Raw genomic sequence first — 22,969 nt, 5'->3', positions numbered from 1 at the left:
ATGTTTCTGGTTTATTGGCTTTGAACACAACTTTACTAACAGACAGCACTCCACTGCTATCGTCATATACATGGCACAAAAAGAAGAGAATGAGACAATTTTATCCTGCGTGTACTTTCATTGCGAGTAACAAAACTACGAGAGTTGATTGAGCGGTGTTACATGATCAACAAGCAAAATCCTCGTGTTAGTGAACTGAGACCATCCAATCATCAATGGTAGTAAAAATATTTTTACTGAAAAAGATATTGTTAGAAATTCAAAACAACCAAACACTGTAAACAGTCCCTTTAATCAATAAAACATTCTACATCATTAGGATATGGATATTTTGGCCAATAAAAGAAGGGAAAAAAACATAAATGGGAAATATTTTTAACATATTTTCAAAATTGTAGCAGTATTATTTGATTAGCAGTCTGCGAGAGAATTCCGTGACAACTATCTTAATCCTTTTCCAAATTATTAGAAAATGCTATGCTAATTTTTCACTCGACTAAGGAAATGGCTTTCCTTATATTTTATCTCTCTTCCAAAGAAGAAATTTGCCACAAATAATTTCCATACACATGCCATAGTACATAATTGTTTTACCACGTATTCATAGAATACTAATAATTTTTAGCAGAATATTTCGTTGTAATATTGATATATTTAATATATATTTTAGTTTATGCATCACATGTTCCGTATAATATGTATATTGATATATTTAATATATATTTCAGTTTATGCATCACTTGTTCAGTATAAAATGTATATTATACTATGTATATATTTTTTTAAAATTATATGCATACAAACAATAGACTTCTTACATATATAGACAATACATATGATATATTTTCTTTCTGTAAATATATTATAAACTATACCAAATATATATGCTAGTATAATTAGTAATATACATCACATATTATAATTATACTCATAATATTATTGGTATAATTATTTATACCCAGTATTAATAACTAATTACTAGTATAATTATAATTAGGAATATACATCTCTTATTTTAATTATATACTCATTATATTATTGGTATAATGAGTTATACTCATAATTAATTTTAAATGTTAATAAAGAAGAGAGCGAAATAGAGTCTCACTGCCATAAATAACTCCATGAAAACCTTGAGGAAACGAATGTAAACTAAAGTGGGCCACAATCCCTCGTTTAGTGGAATAATTTTAAATGTGAATCCTAAATTTAGGAAATAAATGACCAGATGTAAATGTGCCAAAAAGAAATAAAATCTGCTATTATTGAAGAAATCTAAGAACTATGCTAATTTTGTTCCTAAATTTAATATCGTGGTTAACAGTGTAATTTTCTCATAAAAGAAAAGGGGAAATAGTGTCATGGGCCGTTCAACTACCACCTAGACCTGGTAACTATTAATGAGTTGGTCCTTTTGCCCCATCATCACATAATTAGCCGTACTATGAAAAGGGTTGCCGAACACCTACCAGGCAGCTATTGAACAAACCCCTACCAGGCAGCTAATGTTGCCCAACATCTTAGCTAATGAATGCTAAGACGAGTGAACGAACGATTTCGTTAGTTAATACTCAAATCGCTAGCTACCAGCAGAGACAATCATGGTTTATATAGTGCTTTCATTGTTTCTTTAAATGCTGACATCTGAGCAGGACCTGGACTCAGAAGCTAATGAACCCCATTTTCAATCCTCTAGTAGATTAAATCGGATTCGCGCTAGAAAATCTCACTTTAGAATTAAATACTCTTATCAAAGATTATTCGATACTAAAGGTTTAAACCTGAAATCTTTTATTAAGAATAAAGGAATATTATCGTACAACCACAACCTTTGATTCTTTTAAAGTGGTCATGTGTAAGCGAGTTTAGTTTTTTTCTCTCGTTAACGGATAAACAATTCACAAATGGACAACAATGATGCACAAATAGACAGACTAGTTTGATTGGTTAAGTTATCAAAATTAACTATTTTGAAAGGTGTATTTTTTTTGTTAAAATATATATACGTTGAAATTACTTTTGTAAATAACAGTTTGTGTGTCAGCTACAATAATTGGCTGAAAATTAAAAACAATAGTCTATTTTTTTTAAAAACAAATCCTACGTCAAATAGTTCACATAATCTTATATCTTAAATATTTTTACTTTAATCATTTCTCTAGCTTACTATTAGTACATCTTAAATAAAAAACAGTACAGAAATTTAATGGATATGTTCCGAATTCTATAAAGTTACTTCTAATTAGTTTAGTAAATTTGAATTTTTGTCCAAAAATTATTAAACGCACTTACTTTTGGGAATGTGCTTAAAAGCTATCTTTTACCTTTAGCTACCCTCAAAAACATTTATATTTTTACCAATCACCTTCATTTTCTAATGTACGCGTTTTGCTAGAAAAGAAGCACTTTGACATTTCAAAAGTTTGGTCAAACATATTATTATTTTAAGGGAATGATATTGGAGATCTAAACTTGATCTAGAAGTCCTAGTATATATGTTCAATATTTACACGGAATGACGGAAATTCATGGGTCTTCTCTTTGCTCTTTTCCTCTCGTACCACGTGATCAAAATTTGGTGGGCAAGGAAATTTAAAGAATAAATTATTGTAACATTTAATTTTTCTATTTATTTATAGGATTTATTAGTTTCACAGGAAGAAATAGCAAAAAGAGATAATAAGTACCTAAATCTTGGTTGGTTCCGGAAGAAAATTCAATACAGCTTTGAGTAAAAAAAAAAAAAAAAAAGTTCACTCATGTTCCATGCTCTTGTCTACAATGAAATGACAGAGATTCACTTTTTCCAATTTAAATTTTACTAACCAACAAAAAAGAGAAAGGTAGTGTTTTTTTCCCATTTCCCATCATTTACAACTTGCAAGTACATGTAATCTTTGTTTTCTTGTTTTCCCAACGTTGTAAAATTCATGAGCATTGTCCATATACAATTAGGAAAGCTTTGTTAAAGTTGTTCTACACAAATATGGCCTATTCTAATACTATTTTAATTCAGTATTTAACAATCATTTTAGAAATAAATTTTAGATAACACAAATAAAATTATATCGATTTAAACTTCGGATGACATAATAGTAGACTAATTAAGCAAAGAATAAATTAGGTAAAATGAGATGTAAAGTGCAATTGCTAAAAAAAGAAGAAGAAAAAAACAGGTGTGTTTGTTAGAACAGGGAAAAGGAGCTTTCGAGGTAAGGTGACACGAGCAAGTTAGTGGGAAACCGCATAGAATGGCATGTTATTAGGTTGGCAAAATCTTGCTTTTAAAACGTCTCTTTCCCTCAAAAAAGCAATCAAGTTTTTCATTTTAATTTATGAAACCATGCCCCGCGCTCTAATATATACCATTTGTTTCTCAAATATTCCCTTAAGCATTTGAGTAGGAGTACTAATTTTACTAAGGATAGCAAGGAGCGGATCCATTTTTGTCCAAAAGAAAGATCTATTTATTTTGTCCAAAATTATAATCGAATGCAGGTGCAAAAAAAATTGTAGTAGGTTATAAGAGAATATAACAAGACAAAATTTAAAAAAAGTGACACGAACTATAAGTAGGAAAAAAAAAATTAAGGCTTAATACATAGGTAGCCCTTTAAATTTGTTATGTTTTTATATCCACTTGATTTTTTTAATTTTTAAAGCATGATTAACATAAACATTTTAACACATGCAAATAATTAAATGTGTTATATATGCAAACGTAAATAAAAAATTAAATATAAGTTAAATAAACGACACATTAACTTTAGTGTTTTAAATTAAACACTTAAACGCGCATGTTATATATTTTGGAAAAAAAAAACAACAATCGTACAAGTTGTTTCATAAAAACCAACAAGCAACAATAATACCGATGCCTATTAAATAATTAATTAAACACTTTTGGTTCACATTTAAAATATATCATCTCTATATTAACTTTTTAACTTTATGCATTCACCGCAATAAGTCATATGCGTGTAATTAAAACAATGACATATTTATGCAAGTGAATGATAGAAAAACTATCATGCTCCATGCGTCCCCCTTTCCAAAATGAAATAAAAGAGTTCGAAAATTAGTAAGAAAAAAAAAAAAAAACGAGGTTATTTTAGTAATAATGGTCAAAATCATGCCCATCTTCATATCCACTTGACACACTTTTTATCAGCTTTACTTGTGAAAACAGTTCGTTCTAAGCAAATAAAGCAGTAGTGGTGGTACTGTTAACCATCTTCATCTGCCTCAACTCTCAACCGCTTTGGGCGAGAGCATCAGATACTTTTACATATACGTAATTCATATTGTACATATATATATATACAAAGCTGTTGCATGTGAGAATATCAATCAGAGAAATGGGTTTATGTTTCTCACGGAGTAGTAGTACTAGTCCAGGCCCCATGAAGAAACGGCAATATTCCAAACGTTTATCAAATCAATCAACACCGTCCGTTAATAACGGGAGTAACAGGTGGTCTAGGAATAATCGATCGTCAAAAAGAGACGATTGCGCTATCGCCGCCGCTATTCTGTTACAGCAACAGTTACAGAACGGCGTTGGTGGTGTTGTTAACGTTCCGTTTGATCGTTCAAGTTCGCTTAGATATCCGAATTCGAAGAAGAATCAACCGTTGCCGCGTTCGTCTAGCTCTAGAGCGCGCTCTCTTACTGATCCTCTTCTTCAGCCTCATCAGCTTGTCAATCAGGTATTACTCCATCCCTCCCTATTTAAGTGTCTTAGTTTTATTGGACACAGAGCTTAACAAGTATATAGAGACTTTTCAATATTGTGATTCTAAATTAAACATGTGTATAATGTACTAAACTATCGTTTCAATTTTGTGATTTTAAACTTGCTATTTATGGTGTTTGAATTGTCAACTTACTAAATATATCAAGAGTCGCTCTTTTTGGGACAGACCAAAAAAAGAAAGTAAGACACTTAAATATGTTTTTTTTCATGTTTGCACTCCTATTATTTACTTTCCAATTCTGCCATTGCTTGATTTGCTTTCCTATTTGTCGGCAATTAGTTCATAGCTTTTGAGCGATTGCTGTATTCCAATTGATAGATTAGATTCTGTGCATCATGTGAATAATGCACTTAAAATCAAGGTAGAAAAATTTGTTACGAATTAGACTGATATACTAAGAATTGTTTATTATGATATTTAGAATTGTCTTCTGTCCTTGGACAGGCAGTGAGATTTTAAAACGAAGGGGCTTCACCAAAAAAATAAAGCCACTCCCTCTGTTCTACTTTGACGCTATTTCCTTATTAGTCCATTAATAAATAATGGTGCATTCTGTATTTTATTAATGAGAAGCTTTTTTAGCCACAAAAATGTAATGACATGATTAAGAGAAGCTTTTTTAGCCACAAAAATGTTATGACATGATTAAGACATAAGTTGCTCGGACTCGAGTGCGGGTGTCCGATACGGGTACGGATCTCACACCCATGTCGTGTCAGCAGGGGTGCGCCACCAAAAGTGAAGAGTCTGAGCAACATAGATTAAGACCACATAGCAACACAGGTGTTATAATATATTAAAGACCACAAGTTTGAAAAATCGTTCTTTTTATACTCCGTGCCAAGTCAAACTATATGCCAAAAAAGTTGAAACGGAAGGAGTAGCATTTATTTATGTCAAAACTAACTTATGGTTAGGTCAATTCTTCAATGCATCATTAAGTAACTTCAAAAATTCTCTTGCTTGGAAGTAGTTAACTATATTAATATGCAGGGCAGCAGAAAATGGTGTTCACCCTTCACTTTAACATTACCTTATTGTCTAACCAATACAAATACATTTCTGAAGATACAAAACAGCATTGTATAAGTTATTGTTTTAATAAGAAAAAAACGGTGGTATTAGGTTTTGAAAAAAAATATGAAAAAAGCACAACTAAATGTTAATAATGTGATTTAAACATAAAACCTCATGCATCATTTCAAACCCACTAAAACATTTCTTTAGAAACTTCACTTGTGAGTTGTGCCTAGGAATTCAGTAACATGTATGTACACATTTAATGTTTTATATATGTAACTCTCCTATATGTAAAGTATTTTGTGATGAATGGAACATTGAACCCTCTTGGCAGTACACAGATCTGCCAAGCTCCAGTCTGCAGGTGAGGCGTGAGGATGATTCATTTTTCCTGCAAAAGTGGACAATCTAGTCCAACATCTTATTGATACTAAAATTACTACCGCAATCTGAAATAGATATGACAGAAATTGAGCCATTTTTTAGGTTTAGCTTAGACTTGATCAAGAGCGTATTTTCATTTGTAGTCACGGAACTTCTATCAAGTAGTTCCAGGCAACTCAGCAGGAAAGTGTAAATTGACGCCTCATTACAATTTAGCTTCCTTCTTTTTTCTTGTTTTTACGTTATCATATATATGGCAATTGGCTTCTTTTTGCTATGGAATACTAAAGAGACAATCTTTTTGCTGTTTATCCCCCCTAAATAAATAAATAAGACCAGTCCTTTTGCTTGCTACTATGGTGTCATGGTGTGAGTTTGTCTAAGTTCAGTCTTCTTGATGTCTATCTTTGGCAGGAAGTAAAGGTTGATGATTTAGAGACGAACCATTTTGTCCTTGTTCATGGTGGTGGTTTTGGGGCCTGGTGTTGGTATAAAACCATTGCACTTTTAGAAGATGCTGGGTTTAAAGTTACTGCAGTTGATTTAACTGGTTCAGGCATTCATTCTTTTGACACGAATAGCATCGCAAGCCTATTGCAATATGTACAGCCGCTCACTGATTTGCTTGAAAAGCTTGCTGATGGAGAGAAGGTTAGTTCTGCATCTAGCTGTCTGTTTCCCACTGAATCCATTATTAATTCTTGTGTTCTTTTGGAAGTTCAGAGCTTTAAATAAAACTATATGCTTCCTAGTTCTTGGTACTAGAGATCGACTGGTAAAGTGTTTACAAGAACTTAATATATTAAAAAGGTGTGATTTTAGGAACTTTTTATGCTTTGCCAAGTTAGCTGTTCCAGTACTGTGGTACCTGAATTCAGAAGCACATTCTTCTCCATTGTCTGTTGTGATTGAGAGAAGATTCAGCTCATTGTTGCTGTAATAGGCGCTATTCAGTATTCACAACCTACTTCCATTTCTTCTCAAATGAGGACTTACAAAAGGATAAGCAGTCACATCCCTGAGACGCAAAACTTCAAGCTGTTTCAATATAATTCATCTAAATTGAACTAAAGACAAGTGATCCAAAGTGTTGTATCTAAATCAGAAAACAGGGGAACAAGACAGAAAAGGTCATATCATGAATTATCATATGTACTAGCTGTGTGTATACATAAAAAAGAATGAAACTTAAACTCCCCTGCCACTAGCTAAGTGTTTGTTGCATTAGGTAGATGAAGATCAGGAATTGATGATAAGAAAGAAAGGAAAAGTTTTCTTGCTTTTATATTGAATAATCTGTTTTCTTACTCTCATTGGGTAAGTCAATTAGTAGTAAAATAGAGCTTGAATATATTACTTCCTAGTACTTGAAGATATGAATGCTGAGATTTGTGAGATCTCCAAACTCCAACCTAACCACAGAAGAAAATCCTTATCACCCTTCTTCATAACTATTTTTGCTCTGCCATGGTTGAATGAAATTTGGAATCATTTCTTTAACCATGTAGGTGATTTTGGTGGGACATGATTTTGGCGGTGCATGTATATCTTTTGCGATGGAGCTATATTCCTGTAAGGTTGCGAAAGCTGTGTTTGTTGCTGCTGCAATGCTCACTAGTGGACAAAGCGCCCTTGATATTTTCTCACAAAAGGTAAAAGTTGGTCATTTTGATTAACTGCTTTCAATTGGTTCTTCCGAAATCTGCACCGTGCACACAATTTGACCTTTGTCCTCGTAAGTTTACATTACATATCTCCTTTGATTGAGCACATTGCTCGATTATTCAGGAAACCCGCACTTAACCCCTTGTCTTAGCTTTTATGTGCCGATCATCTCTGCTAGACGTTTAAAGTAGTTTTCTCTTGTGGATATTTGGGGCATGTATCTTAGGTAGGGGCTATGACAATTAAACTACATGATAACTGTCACTTTTTCTCTAGTGACCAATTAATCTGGGTCTGTCAGCTCTTGCTCTTAAGGTTACCATGTTTGAGTAAGCATCACTGGTTCATCATTGAGGACTTGGATGCCATGATATACTCGTGAAGAAATTTAAACTTCACTCTTGAAAATTAGGAATGTCACTGCTCTGCATTTTTTCTGTGACATGCTTCAAGGGATCTACTGTTCATCATGATAACCTGCAAGGACACATGCAATATGTTTCTGGTGAAGGAGTGAACTATATGCTCTTCTATATAGTTTTGAAGAAAAACATGTGAATGATCGTCTTTGGTTTCTTGAAGAAACTGTGCCTGTCGAAATGACATCGAGAAGATTGAAGGTAAATTGTCCCGAAATCCTTTCTGGAAAGGAGAGAGAGATTGATGACTCACCTTGTGCACCAACTTTTACAGTCCCTCCAAAATTTGCTCAACTAAATTCCTGAAACTTACATTTGGTATTGTAATTCTAGAATGAGGTGAATTAGAATTAAAAGAATCTCCTGCTCTTGTTTTCCGCCATTCCTCTATTTATCGAATTAACATGGGATGGTAAAATATCATTCCACGCAAAAGGATTACAGATCTCAGATCCCTTGGTACCTTGAACAATAGTGGTTGAAGTTGTTTTGCTGCTTGTTTGACTAATTGTGTTTTAAGTTTACCTGTTGTTATGTTACCTTCATTAAAAAAAAAAAAGTTTACCTGTTGTTAACAAAATTCATAGTCATTGCAGACAGATTCAAATGACCTTATGAGACAGTCTCAAATATTTGTTTATGCCAATGGGAACGACAAACCTCCAACCGCTATTGATTTGGACAAGTCACTCCTCAGGGACTTGTTATTCAACCATAGTCCTGCTAAGGTATGCTGTCTACGAGTTATAGATAGTGAAGTATTCCTGCCTTTCCAGCTTTCCCGTAAATGCTAAAATGGACTCTTCTATGTAATACTTTTACTTTCTATCCATGTATCCTAACTCTAAACATAATTTTTGGAAATCTTTGTAATTTCCATTACTGGTCTAGATCACTACAAATTAGGAGTTGGGAGAAAATGTTTGGGAGTAAAGCTGCTTATATGTATCGACTATATCTTGGTATGAATTGATCATCGGATGCCTAAACCTGTCATATGAATTTCTAATTGTCGGTTTTATTGGATGGTAAGGGAAAGACATAAATTGTTTTTTTCTTTTGGTTTTGAAATGGGCAGATTAAGTTTTCTCTAGCTGTTATCTTTACATACAAATTCAGTCTCTGCTAAATGAATACCTGTGGGGGACTTGGCATTGTTGGATATTCCAAGTTTTTTCCTCTTACCATTTGAATTTTGTACAGGATGTTGCATTAGCATCTGTCTCAATGAGGCCAATTCCCTTTTCCCCAGTTTTGGAGAAGCTTTGTCTATCTGACTCCAAGTATGGTTCTGTTAGGCGGTTTTATATAGAGACAGCAGAAGATAATGCGATACCAATAGCCTTACAGCAAAACATGATTAGCAACAATCCTCCAGAACGAGTATTTCATCTTAAGGGTGCTGATCACTCGCCTTTTTTCTCCAAGCCTCAAGCCCTACATAGGATATTGGTAGAGATCTCCAGGATTCCATCAACTTGAAGTTGTTTTGCTGAATTCCTTACTAGAAGCATTCGTAAAATCACATCGACATGTTGCAGGCACAAATGTAGCGAAGTTATTACTGTCTAAGTTAACGTCATGTGGAATGTCCAAAGTAGCTATTCGTGTACATGTTCAGTTATGTAACTACTTTGTTTCATTAACATTATTTGTGATGAGAATTTTCTTGTGGAAGTGACACTCAGGATTAGCAATGTTTGAAGATTTGACTGTAATAAGGAAATATAATAGAAATAAACATATTCTTTTTAACTCTTACTGGGTTTTTTCACAAGTAAAGCTATGGTTTGTTTGGTTCGACATTTTATATATGGTGTCTTGCTGGAGCCTTCTCAAGTCAAAACTATTGGGACTAATTGTTAAAGACCATTCTTGTAATGCTTGCCATTGTTTTCAGTCTTCTTCAGACTGAAGAATTCTAAGTGTTGTGTTTTCAACTATTCCTCCCTCTCTTAATTTATGTTTTACTCCCTCCGTCCCATAATAAGTGTCACCTTAGCAAAAAAAAATTGTCCCATAATAAGTGTTATCTTAGAAAACCAAGACATACATTGGCTAGTTTTTTCCAACTCTATCCTTAGACAAAAAATGACAAGTTAAAGTAACTTCTAAATGATAATTGGAAAAGCAACATAATAACTTGATATTGTTAGGTTACTAATGTCAAAAAGATTATTATCAGGTGGACGCTCTATCAAGAGGAAAAGTAATTTATTTTATTATATATATACGTAACTTTTATTGTACATATTAAATTGTATTATTGATTTAAACGCTGACGATATTGTGTTTTTGTTTAAGGCGACACTTATTATTGGACGGAGAGAGTATTTTTTTGATTAAATATAAAGTTTACGGGAGAAGAAATACTTTTTAAATTGTGCGCTCTAAAATAAGGTTTAAAATTTTGTTTAGATATAAATCGTAATATATAAAAAAACATCCCATTTTGTAAAGGCTAAAAAGAATGTACCACATATTTGGGACAAAGAGTCGTTAATAAGAAGGGAACAAACATATAAAACTAATAAAATCAAACTGTTTGCTAATTCAGTCTGTCCGATTTGGCGGTTCTACATTTAATATCTTAAAAAAGAAACGAAAGGGAAAAGCTATATAATTGGGAACAACTATAGTATCCATGTAATAGTGGTGTAGCTGTTTCCACCATGATTTCATGTCTCTATTTGCTATTCTCCAAGTTGCCAGTTGCGACAAAAGCCATTAAAGGGAACTGGCAAACTCACATGTGTTCCAGGTCACTTATTTTTCTTCCATACAATTCCATGCACCGAATCATCAATTACTACTTTTGTATTAATTAGTCACAACTCACAAATACGGTCCTTTTTCTACACTTTTTGATGAAAAGAATGTATCCGTATTTTAAATTTTGATGCCGACATGGAACCATGATTTTAAGTTTATGATTTTGGTGATTCATAATTTGATTTACATATTATATTCTAGATATATTATCTCTATATATTAAATACTTTTATAAACATAGATATCGGATTTGAGTTAAAGTTATAGGGCTACCTAACTCGTATCTTCTGAGGTGGCTCCGTCTCTAATTTGAACATAAGAACGACATAAAAGAATCGAAAAGAACTTGTATCCGTCACTCTATCGATGTGATATTTTTCTTAATTTAAAGAAAATTAAATTTTAAATTGTATGCTCTAAAATAATCAAATGAATTTAATCTATATACAAAAGACATCCCAAAGTACATCGGATAAAATCATTACCACATATTTGGGACAAAGAGTCGTTAATAAGAAGGGTTTGAAACTAATAAAATCTAACTGTTTGCTAATTCAGATATTTTAAGGAGGTTCTACATTTCTCTTAAAAAAAAAGAAAAAAAAGTTATAACAACTATAAATCCATTTAGTTTATGATTTCAAATGAGTCATAATTGCATAACAAAATTAATAAAGCCATTAAAGGAATTGCATAACACATGTGTTCAAACTTAATTTCTAGAAGAATCCCATGCATAATCATCAATTGATCAAATTTTTAGTTCAATAAATAAAATTAATCCTATTTCTTTTTTTTAAAATTAAAAGGTTGGTAGACATAAACCAAATTTGGTTTTAATGAGATTGGTAAAATTTGATTTACATATTAATTGCTAAAAATATCTACCAATATATGAAATCTTTTTTTACAAAATATAAACTTAAAGCAAAATTTTACATTTAAAAAAATTAAAACCATGGTTTCAAACCATGCGATAAAAACGCATGTCCAAAGAAATTATATATTCTTATTTATGCCAACCAATCAAGGTTTCAACCACTTCAAAGACATATTTATCTCTATCTCTCTTGTCCCCATTATGTGACGCACTTTTCTTTTTTTAGTCACAAAAAGAATGACACATTTTCTCATTTGGCAACAATTTAACTTTAAATTTTACCTTTTACGCTTAATGATATGATTAATAATCACCCAAATATCTTTCATTTGTTTTAGACTACAAAATTCAAAAGTCTTCTTTTATTTTTTAAATTCTGCCAAATCAAATTACATCATATAAATTGGAACGAAGAGAGTAGTATATATTATACTCGATGCAAAATATTGTCGGCAACCCAATGACCCGATATCTTAATTCCTATAGTCAGCCGAAGTTGTTGCCCCCATGTATGGTAATAGCAAGGATCTGAAATACGTGTAATATTACGAATTCAAATTTTCGTAACTTTGTGCTGGTCAATTAATTAGTTAGGTGGACGTTACTTGTGTATAATTTTTCCTTTCAATTATACGTGGAGTTATAGGGGCGGATCAATAATTTGGTGATCTAAAGCCAAACTGTAATATGAGGCCTTCATTTATTTTGTATCATTTATATTAATGACAATGTAGATGACCCAAAAAGATCTATATTCAGAGGTAATGTAAAGATCTAAATGGATATTTTTTTTCCAACACTAATACAATCACAATTTAAAAAAACAATAATCTTTTTATACTAATTCCATCCCAACATACTTGTCACATTGCGTTTCTAAAGAGTAAATCGTATAAATTTTGATCAACATTTTTAAGATATATTTTTTATTGTATTAACATGAGAAAAATTGTAATTTATAGTATTTTTTTGTATAGTTTTTGAATATCCAACTTTTAATATATTGAAGTAATAAAATCTAATTTAGCTTTGAATATTAATTAAATTAACTCTAGAGAAGTGATTGATACCAAATATTTTGAAATGAAGGGCGTACATATTTCATAGTTTCTAAACTATACTTTAAAAAAAAAAAACACACACACACACACTATAATTAGAAAATGGGGCCCTGGGCCCTGGGGAGTTAGCTGTTTTTAGAAAAACAAAAAGATGTGTCATTATATTTGTGTAAGATTCCATAATATAGGAGGTGTGAGTGTTATGCTATCTAAAATATAGGGGGTGACCTGCAATTTTTACAATTCTTTTAAACATTCAAATTCACAATTTAAAACCTCTATTTAAACGTAATCTTTTTCCCCCAACCGGCCCCTCTCTCGCTTCGTAATTGATACCAAAGGTATGGATTCCATTTTCAGAATCTTTAAATTAGAAATTCCATTTCTCTAATCTTCTTTTTTTTTTTTTGCTGATGTGAGTTTTCATTTGTTTTAATCTATTTTTTTCTTGTATCATTCCCTGCTTTATTGCTGTATATCTGGTAGTGTTTTGTAGATATTAACGCCCATTTTATCTGTTCAATCTGAGTTTTTTAATGTAAATCCTACTTTTGATCTCTTGAATATGTCGATCTGGGTTGTTGTGGTTTAGATCTTGTGCTCTTTTTATGGGAAAATGATAATTTTTTTGTTTATATTTATTCTCTGTTTTTCTAATTGTGACATTTATTTAGAGCCCTTTCTCTCAATGGATCTACAGTATTTTGGGTTGAATGATTTCCAATTCAAAGCCTATAATTTGCAAACCCTAGTATCATGGCTGCACGGAGTTATAGCTACGGGTTCGTCCGCACTCAGTAGCTTTTGGTCAAACAGTATATTCGTTTCTAAAAATTCATCAAATATGTACACATTGAAATTTAGAACCCAATTATTAGCACTTGAAGTAGTTGTTCTAAAATTCAAAACCCATAAAGTTGAAATCCTCTCTCTAGTTAATAGAGGAGAATGAAGGAGTCAAATTCTTGTAATTTGCTTAGAGACGTCGTTGTGTAGTTAAGCTGAGCAGAATTGGTGTAGTTTTACAAACACTATCGAATTGCTCCTTTTTCCAGTTTAATGTTTGCTGATGAGCAAATTCTATTTTACTTTTCATATTCGACAAGTTTGTACTGATGATAACTTGTTTGATATATGTGCTGTTGAGGCTCCTCAGAGCAAGAGAGAGTGTTAGAATCAATTCTTAGTTGTCCATCTTAAATTCCAAAATAACATTTGTAAAAACATGTTTCTGTAAATTTTGCAGTACTTGATTGTTTCGTTCCGAAATCAAATCATTACGGATGGGTCGCGGAGTGAGTGCTGGGGGAGGTCAGAGTTCCTTGGGCTACCTGTTTGGAAGTGGAGAGCCTGCTAACAATTCTCAGACTACTCGCAACCAGGAAAAGGCTCCAACTAATGAGCCTGCCCCAAAGCCAGCTGCTGTTTCACAACCTGTGGATAACACAAAGAATGTCCCAGCAGGCATTCACAGTAGCCACACAAACAACTATTTCCGTGCTGATGGCCAGAACTGCGGAAACTTTCTAACAGTATGTTAACTAGCAACTTCTTATTTCGTGTTGCCATTTTCTTGAAACTTGAGTGCTTTTTAAAGTTCGCAAACTTGTATTTATGTTGAATTGCGTAATCATTTCATCTAATCATTTCATCTAAAAAGCTTGAATATCTTTTGCAATGGGTCCGAGAGAATTGAAGAGAGCTGCTTTGATGTTATATTGAATTGTCTGATCTCACTAAAAGCTTAAGCTGTTAAAAGATCACACTTTCATTTACTTAATTATAATTTAGATGCACAATCTGCTATACTAACCACACGGCTTTTCTTTGATATTATATTGAATTGTGTGATCTTTAAAAAATACTTTTGAGCTAAAAGCTTTTTAAAAAGTGTTTACGCGTATTTTTTTTCTCAGAAAAAGCTCACACTTTTTTCTCCCAAAAGCTTACTAATCATATCACTTTTGCGTGTATCTGCATAAGTTTTCTTTGTTGAAAAACTATTAATTTTGTTTTCTTCTATCATTGGTGCATGTACCTGCATAAGTTTTCTTTGTTGACAAACCTCTTGTTTTGAGATCATATTAGTATACAAGTATACTGTAAGATGTGGCTAACTGTCTCAACAGGCTTGACCAGTCTGCGTTTAGGCTTTGATTTTCTTGCTGATGAAAGACTGTTGCTTGAAGATTTTCAAGTATTATCAATTTTTGTCCTCCAATGATTGCAGGAAAGGCGTTCGACCAAGGTACAAGCAGCACCTGGTGGTGGATCTTCCCTGGGGTATTTATTTGGTGACGGCAGCAGCAAGTGATGTCACTCGACATCAAGTTTCAATTTTTTGTTTCCCCAGTTATGTTCCAAGTATGAATCGATTTCATTTACTGCAAATTTAGAACGCTTTCACAATTGTAATGGGGTCAAATTGACACAGGATTCAAACTGCTATGCAATTTGCTGAATGCATTACCACTATTTCTGTATCATGGGAGTACAAACACACTTCTTTAGTTTAATCTGTTGAATGTGGAAATGATATCATCAGATATAAGCACGTCTTAATTAAATTGGACACTGCCATTTCAGATGTCAAATACCATGCTGCTGTATGTAAACAACAGCAACGAACTTATATGAATATCAACACATTCATCTACTTTTAATGAGGAAATTTATCTCCTCGATTCGAGATATCCAGAAATACTACTCAACACAGTGAAAAAAACATGTCATACTTATCAGCAACTTTCATATCGTTCTTCAAGGACACTGTAGATCACAAGACTATACTTTTGCAGTGTAGGTCGTCTAAAATGAAAATCCGAACTGAATTCGGCAGAGAACATAACCTGTAGCAGCAATTACATTTTACTTTCATTTTTCATAAATGTGACAAAAATTATTAGTGTTTTGGACAAACACCTGGAATACAAGTGGTATGACTGTCTTTTATTCCTTTATCACCAACTGTTCCTACAATATTGACATTTGAAGACTTGAAATTGAACAAAAAAATAAGGTAAAAATAGTTGTTGCATCAAACTGATACTTATACAGTTCTGATTATCAGAACAGTGTTACAAGCCTCACAGGCATTCTTGATCTCTAAAGAATGTCAAAGCCCAATTCATTGATCAGAACAAAATATTGTTGTAGCCCTTTAATACTCAAAATCACCAGTAATACATTATTGACATTTTATCTCTAACACCTCTTCATCCAACTTCCAAGCAAAATCCATGAACGATCAAGTAAATCTCTTCAAAATTTCAAAATATTTTACATAGTAAACATTTCTTCGTGCTAATGGCATCAAATAAGAAAAAAGAAAGGCTTTGGGGTTTTGCCGTGTTTACCTGGCTACGAAAACAAATCCTAGAACTCAAGTAGGAAAGCTAAGTACCTCATGAAACAAGCAGAAGGTCACATTAAATGGAACAGAATGCACAAAACACGTTTCAAGTAATCATGAATGACTCATACTAGCTTGATAATCATGTAGCATTTCCCTAGTAGATACTATTATCTAAGTAACATGGATTTACAAGCATCCAAGTTAAAGGTACTAAATTGCAATTAACGTAACCAACAGAAATGCAATTAACGAAACTTGATTTCAACTTAAGTAGCAAAATCACAGTAAAACTTGGTGCAAAACTTGCACAGATATCATAGTTATAACAGCTCCAAATTTGAAGACCTAATTCTGAAAATTAAAACTAAACTCATAACAGAAAAATAGATGGATCCTTAGAATCCGAGCTTGGTGCGGCGCCAATGCCTACGCTTGGCATTGTAACGGATGGTGTTGTCAGTACGCATGCGGATCCAGTAAGGAATAGGCCTGTTTTGCCTCTGCTTCTTCGCCAGCTTCTTCTTTATCATGAATGTCTTATGTGAAGGCTGAAATTGAAACAACACATAAATCAAAAATATCCATTACTATAAAAACATGGAGGGGAAGGGAGAAAGAGCACTGGCTTGCCATTTTCGGTTCTGTTCAACCAACTTTGGCCTACGAGACAGACTCAAGCGCGGCGGAATTAAAAACCCTACTCACACCCACAAACTTGCTGCCTTGTTAAAAAGCACTATAAATCACCCTTAATAGCTAAAAATATTACGTAAATAAAAATAAAGGGAAAGGGCTAAATTGCCCTTCTACCATGAGAAAAGAGTTAATATTACTTGCGTATATTATACCTGTGTTTTAATTTGATTTTTCATATGGTAACGGGAAGTGGGCAATTCTGCTTCTTTTGGGATGATCTTTAAATTTTTAATTAAGATATTTAAAATATTTAAATTTTTTCCTTCAAACCTTCCAAATTATTCCCTTCGTTAGGTCTTCTTCCATGCATTCTTCCACATTCGAACGTAAAAATTCAAATTTCAAATTAAATTTAAGAAAAATACGTCGCGACGATCAATCATCGAGATTTAAAAAACACCGTTTTGATTTCACAAATTTAAGATATTCAAGTTGTATATGTGATTTCAAAACAACACGATCAATACAAATGCCCAATGTATTCAAGTTTTCAATATCGATTTCGTTTTTATTTACCTATGTATTTGATAAAGATGCCTTATGGGCGACGTTTTCAATCAAAAACTATTTTTATATTAAATATCATGTATTTAAAGTGATAATTCCTTCATCACCCATGTATTATGCAGAATGTATTCAAGTTTTCAATATCGATTTCATTTTTATTTACCCATGTATTTGATAAGATAACTAATGTATTCAAGTTTCCAATCAAACTCCATGTATTTTATATTAAATCTCATGTATTTGTGTGATAACAATTTGCATCACCCATGTATTTGACGAGATTAATTTGAACAAAATAAATAAATATATAGAAAACTTACCATGTATTCAAACCCTTTGAAACTAATTAATTTTGATAATTAATTTAAATACACAAATACAAATTTTGAAATTAAAAAATGCCACCAACCCAACAATTGGTAATTTTGCGATAGAAACATACACAAATACATATATTTTTCGTTATCTCAAACCCGACATACTCTATGCTCTCGCAAGTCCGCCCATAACCACCACCATGGCTCGAGTATGCACTTCCATCAAGTGATTTTGTAAAATTTGTAATTCACAACAAAAGTAAAATTTACGAAACAAAGGAGATGGGATACACGCGATCCAAACTTTGTCTTGCAATTTTTTTTTTTTAATTTATACTTGAAGTGGGGGTTCGAACTCGTAAGAAGTTATGAAAAGGGAGAGAATAGTAATGTATATTAAGTGATTAATATTGTTACCATTAAAAATTGGTGCTAATTTTTACGAAGGGCAAAAATTAAAGACCAACAAAATTAGAAAAGTATTTAGTTATTATTAGTAATTAAAATAAAAGGTACCACTAATTATATGAAGCTAAATTTAAAAATTCCTAAAAATAAAGGGAAAAGGCTTAATTGCCCTTCTACCATGGGAAAAGAAAAAAATATTATGAATTTGATTTTCATATGGTAATAGGAAGTTAGGGAAAAAGAAAGAAGGAAAAGGAAAGACGAGGGTATATGATATAATTAAAGTTGTGGTGTGATTTTTTTTTTCTAAGTAAATAATTAAGAAGCAAAATTTATTAGATCATAATATTCTTTCACTTATAATACATGCAATATATGTTGGTAACTTAATACATGAAAATTTATAATAAGAATTACATTTTAGGATATTCATAAAGCTTGTTTAAATTTACTGTAATTGAAAAATTTATTTATTACGCCAATGACCAAACAAAGTACTGTTAGTGTCCTACATAACAAAAAACTATAAGTTTAATTACTGTTAACAGTAACATAATATGTTAAATTTTAAAGTTGATTTCCGATTTTTAAATTCAAATTGAGTTAGGAATGGTTTTATTTTATTAAAAAAAAACTTAAGAATGTGGACCAATCAGCTATTTTTTTTTAAATCAAAAAAGGTATAGAAGAAGAATAGTTTTACTAGATTACCCTTAGTGAAATTGGGTATACTCCAACTTTATCCTCAATCTAGGGTTTTATTCTTCTGTTCGGACTAAGAGGGCTCTCTGCATTGCTTGCTGTACTCTCTCAATCTCTCTGTGGGGAAAAATGACGACGGTGGTCCCTACTTCAGAGGAAGATCCCGTGCTTTCCGTCGTCCGTTTTACGGCTGAGTTGTCCTGGGCTGACGCCGGCCCCGAGGTATTCTCTTTTTCTTATTACCCTCTCTTTTACTTAAATTTACTATACATTCTCTCATAGATTTGATGTTTTCTTACAAAAAGTGTTTGATGTTTACTCTTAAGAATGTTCACTCTGCTTGCCTGCCAATCCTCTTGATTGCCTTTAGTCATTGGTATTATCTTAGATATGGAATGAAATTGAACAGAATAGAGGCAAATCTATATAGACGAGCAGGAGTAGTTTGGTAATGAGGTACAAGTTTATTTATTGTTCTCCCATCAAACTATGCGGAATGGATATAGAGGGTTCATAAGAATTTTATTGAAGAGTTTATATATGGATATGAAATTTGATTGTCCCTATGCTAAACTCCTCAATTAACCAACTGCATATGAAATTGCTATAGAGGATGCCCAACCCAGTGTAATCCCACAGCTGGGGTCTGGGAGAGAGATAAAGTGTACGCAGGCCTTATCCCTACCTTGTGAAGATAGAGAGGTTGTTTCTAGTATACCCCCGGCCCAAGTAAAGCATATCAAAATCAAGTATAGAAAGAAAATACAGTACGGAAAAAGCCATCCTAAAAATAAAGGAGAAGAGAACAGTAGCAACAACAAATGTTACAGTAACCGAAGCAAAGAAACAACAAGTAATAATAAAGCCGAAGAATAGGACAGTAGGAGAGTAATAATAATAACACTGATAAGGGAAACTATAAAACACTCGGTAATGAATCAGATCTCAAAGAACACTTCTATCTCTTGGTAAAGGCCGCTGCGAAAAGTGTAGTTTCTCCTCGTTCCAAACCTGCTCTTTTGGAAGGATTTATGCCAGTTTAATTTTGCCAGCTATGTTTGTCCCTATTAGAGTTTAGATATATTGGAAGCTTTTGAACATTTGTAGTGAGTCATTGTTGTCAAAGCATACGGTTAACTTCTTCCATAATAAATTTTAGGGGTTTACATATGTAAAGCAATGTCCCTTCTCATTTTCCCAGCAGTTATGTGCTTCTGCTATCCTCTCAATCACATGCTTATCAGGAGTCTATGTTCATGTTTTATTCCCATCTCACTGGATTTATTGGAAAGGTTATCAAGAGCAACAACACACACGAAAAAATTGCTAAATCTCCATTAGTCTGGTAAATATAGTTGGAAGACTCAATTACAAATTCAGCCTCCAGGGCTTTCGTTGGGTCATAAGAGCACAACACGTGATTTATGGGTTGAATCTTGTCGCAAACAAAAACATGGTATGTAAGTGGAGAAGGGTATTGGGGTGGACTCATTATCTACCGAGTTTCAAACCGTCCGTCACTTGTACTTCAAGATTTTACGCTTATTTAAAAAGACTCAATAACGAATTCAAGAGGCACATCTTGGACTTGGAAGAACTTTCTTAAGTGGAAATACACGGAGTCTCTTGATGACTAACAAACAAGAAAAGGGAAAAAAGAGGTAAATGTAAAAGATAGTGTTTAAAAGACCCAAAAAACTCCTTACCAAAAAAAAAAAAAAAACCCAAGCTGATGCCAAATGCAGAGTCATGTGTTATTCTTTATACAATCTTATATGAATCTAGTCAAACTACTTATTTTGTGGGTGGATAAACAGAAAAACTCATGTGGTTCAGTAAGGGCTTTCTGGAATATTATACAATATTGATTGGTGAAAGATTTTTTTTATTAGACATTTTTGGTCATTGTACAAGTTCTAAATCAGTGATCCATTTACAGATTGCAGAGCCTCAAGTTAACAGATTGTGTGTCGAGGCCCAGGAATGCATGATTGAAGGAAGATGGTTGGATTTGGCTTCATTGATGCTCACTTCTGCAGATTTAATATTTTCTAAAGCTTCTGAAAAAGGTAAAACTGCATTTGTGCCTCATTCTAATCAGCTGCTGTTAAATGATACCTCCTGGACTTTTCCAGACTCGGGTTTTTTTTTTTCTTTCATCCATGTAAAAGCTATGCTTTGACTGTCTGATATTTTAGCCAGTTATTGCCAATTGTCATCTTATGTTTTTCTCTCTTCTATTTTCCCCATCTTTGTTTTTGGGCTTTCGTGGTTACCTAATATGTTTTAATTGGCTTCTGCTCAGATCTTGAGTGCATTTTCACTATCATTTGCAACCTCGTCAAGAAACCTGGGAGCTTGGACCATGTACATGAGATGGCACAGCTCATATCCACTAAAATCATTCAACAAGCCAACGATAAACCCGCATTGCGCTTGAAAATGTATCTCACTTTGTGTTAATCACTTTGATTTCTTCAACTTTTTCTACTGTCTCATCACATTTTTTCTCTCTTTTCAGCTTGTTCAATCTCTATAACCTGTTGGAGAATCCATACAGCCGTTTCTTCGTTTACTTGAAGTCCCTTAATTTGGCCATTCAGGGAAAGGTCACTGAACATATTTTGCCATCGGTCAAAAAGATGGATAGCTTCTTAAAGGAATGGAATCTCGGAGTCAAAGATCAGAGAGAGCTCTTTCTTGCAATCTCCAATGTTTTGAAGGAAAACAAGGGGTAAGAAGGGAGGGACTTCTGTTTTGGGACCATATGTTGATGACGATGCCTTTTTCTCATACTCGTGCATATTTGCAGCTCTACAAAAGATTCTTTCTTGTTTCTAACAAAGTATCTGGAAACCTTTTCGGCTGAAGATACTTCTACTATGAATGAGGCTAAGGAAGAAGCTGCCCGCGCAATTATCGATTTTGTCAGATCATCTGATATGTTTAAGGTATTTCTATATTAAAATAAACTCTCACTGCAGTAACTGAAATGGACAATAGGTTTGTGACTCACTCTTAAATTTCGAAAACAGCACATGTAGACTTATCCAAATATAAAAACACAAAAGAAAAACTGCCCACATTAATTGAATTCATCAAGGCACCTTATATGTGGACAGAAGTCTGACATCCTGTTGTTTAGATCAGTGATTGGGTTGTCAATTAACTGATCCGATGGTTTCATTTTAAGTTCTCAGTATTCCATGCTTTCTCGCTGACATTTGATGTCATGTTAATGTAATTGTGTTCTGTGGTATCACCATTCCACGTAACAAAGTAAACTTTGTGCTTGGCAGTATAAGCAGAATGACATGGCTAGTAGGTTACAATGTTAATTTTTTTGGCAACTGCTTGGCTGCTGTGAGTGGAAGTGAAGCTTATAGAGGGTACTGTAAAGTAGACCACTATGTTTTCAGATTGAAGACCTATTAGAAAACAATTGAAGAAGTGAGACATTACAAAAGAATTGAAGAAGTGAAACAATGAAAGATTGTGCCTTATGTGTACTTATGTTCCATAGTTGACTTCTGTCTTTTCAATATGGCAGTGTGACTTGCTAGATATGCCTGCCATAGCCCAGTTGGAGAAAGATGCTAAATTTGCTCCAGTATATCAACTTCTGAAGATCTTTCTCACTCAGAGGCTGGATGCTTACTTGGATTTTGAGGCAGCAAATTCAGCATTATTAAAGAGCTATGGTAGTGTCTTACCTTTGTATGGATCAAGCCTTTAATTTGGAAGGGCTATATGACCTGAAACTTCTGGTTAATGTTGTAGGACTTGTCCACGATGACTGTATATCGAAGATGAGGTTGATGTCGTTGGTAGATCTTGGCTTGAATGAATCTAGTCAAATTCCTTATTCTGTCATCAAGGAGGCATTGCGGGTACATTTCTCGTCTTATTTTGTTTGTGTATGTTTCTTTTCCGCATGTAGCTCATTTGGTCTTTGGCTCTTCTCAGATTGATGACACTGAGGTAGAATCTTGGGTTGTTAAGGCAATTACAGCTAAGTTACTTGAT

The 22,969-nt window shown here is 33.1% G+C and overlaps 4 protein-coding genes across 5 annotated transcripts; 3 read left to right on the top strand and 1 right to left on the bottom strand.

The window, feature by feature from the left end:
* The first annotated feature begins 4,185 nt into the window (after nucleotides 1-4,185).
* Nucleotides 4,186-10,004, top strand: LOC132047005 (putative methylesterase 11, chloroplastic). 2 transcript variants are annotated; one of them, XM_059437869.1, is made up of 5 exons: nucleotides 4,186-4,709; nucleotides 6,576-6,812; nucleotides 7,670-7,813; nucleotides 8,833-8,973; nucleotides 9,449-10,004. In XM_059437869.1, the coding sequence occupies exons 1-5, from the start codon at nucleotides 4,359-4,361 to the stop codon at nucleotides 9,725-9,727; spliced, it is 1,152 nt and encodes a 383-aa protein (XP_059293852.1). In that variant the 5' UTR covers nucleotides 4,186-4,358; the 3' UTR covers nucleotides 9,728-10,004. The 2 variants fall into 2 exon arrangements, with proteins under 2 accessions (XP_059293852.1, XP_059293853.1); XM_059437870.1 differs by having other exon boundaries at nucleotides 4,188-4,709; nucleotides 8,842-8,973.
* Nucleotides 10,005-13,161: 3,157 nt separating this feature from the next.
* On the top strand, nucleotides 13,162-15,344 carry LOC132048352 (protein SPIRAL1-like 3). Its single transcript, XM_059439260.1, has 3 exons — nucleotides 13,162-13,299; nucleotides 14,205-14,490; nucleotides 15,189-15,344. The coding sequence occupies exons 2-3, from the start codon at nucleotides 14,242-14,244 to the stop codon at nucleotides 15,270-15,272; spliced, it is 333 nt and encodes a 110-aa protein (XP_059295243.1). The 5' UTR covers nucleotides 13,162-13,299; nucleotides 14,205-14,241; the 3' UTR covers nucleotides 15,273-15,344.
* A 1,209-nt stretch (nucleotides 15,345-16,553) lies between these two features.
* Nucleotides 16,554-17,091, bottom strand: LOC132048351 (large ribosomal subunit protein eL39x). The gene is made up of 2 exons (XM_059439259.1): nucleotides 16,944-17,091; nucleotides 16,554-16,861 (listed from the first exon to the last, which is right to left on the bottom strand). Exons 1-2 carry the CDS (start codon nucleotides 16,944-16,946, stop codon nucleotides 16,709-16,711), a joined length of 156 nt encoding a protein of 51 aa, XP_059295242.1. The 5' UTR covers nucleotides 16,947-17,091; the 3' UTR covers nucleotides 16,554-16,708.
* Nucleotides 17,092-18,976: 1,885 nt separating this feature from the next.
* Nucleotides 18,977-22,969, top strand: LOC132047886 (uncharacterized; the record flags this gene model as incomplete). Its single annotated transcript, XM_059438863.1, has 8 exons — nucleotides 18,977-19,165; nucleotides 20,883-21,012; nucleotides 21,249-21,387; nucleotides 21,465-21,677; nucleotides 21,756-21,894; nucleotides 22,494-22,644; nucleotides 22,724-22,833; nucleotides 22,910-22,969. Coding segments are annotated over exons 1-8 (1,035 nt in total), but the record flags the coding sequence as incomplete, so codon positions are not given.

Source organism: Lycium ferocissimum, chromosome 2 (assembly GCF_029784015.1).
Source record: "Lycium ferocissimum isolate CSIRO_LF1 chromosome 2, AGI_CSIRO_Lferr_CH_V1, whole genome shotgun sequence".
Lineage (NCBI taxonomy): Eukaryota > Viridiplantae > Streptophyta > Magnoliopsida > Solanales > Solanaceae > Lycium > Lycium ferocissimum.
Note: the sequence above shows the minus strand (reverse complement) of the source record. Positions and strands in the feature narration are given on the sequence as shown.

Excerpts from the sequence above, each read along its gene's own strand:
- LOC132047005 (XM_059437869.1), top strand. The coding sequence starts at position 4,359 with ATGGGTTTATGTTTCTCACGGAGTAGTAGTACTAGTCCAGGCCCCATG. Across the intron at positions 6,813-7,669 it reads AGCTTGCTGATGGAGAGAAG|GTGATTTTGGTGGGACATGA; the intron begins GTTAGTTCTGCA and ends TTAACCATGTAG. Across the intron at positions 8,974-9,448 it reads TCAACCATAGTCCTGCTAAG|GATGTTGCATTAGCATCTGT; the intron begins GTATGCTGTCTA and ends AATTTTGTACAG.
- LOC132048352 (XM_059439260.1), top strand. The coding sequence starts at position 14,242 with ATGGGTCGCGGAGTGAGTGCTGGGGGAGGTCAGAGTTCCTTGGGCTAC. Across the intron at positions 14,491-15,188 it reads ACTGCGGAAACTTTCTAACA|GAAAGGCGTTCGACCAAGGT; the intron begins GTATGTTAACTA and ends CAATGATTGCAG.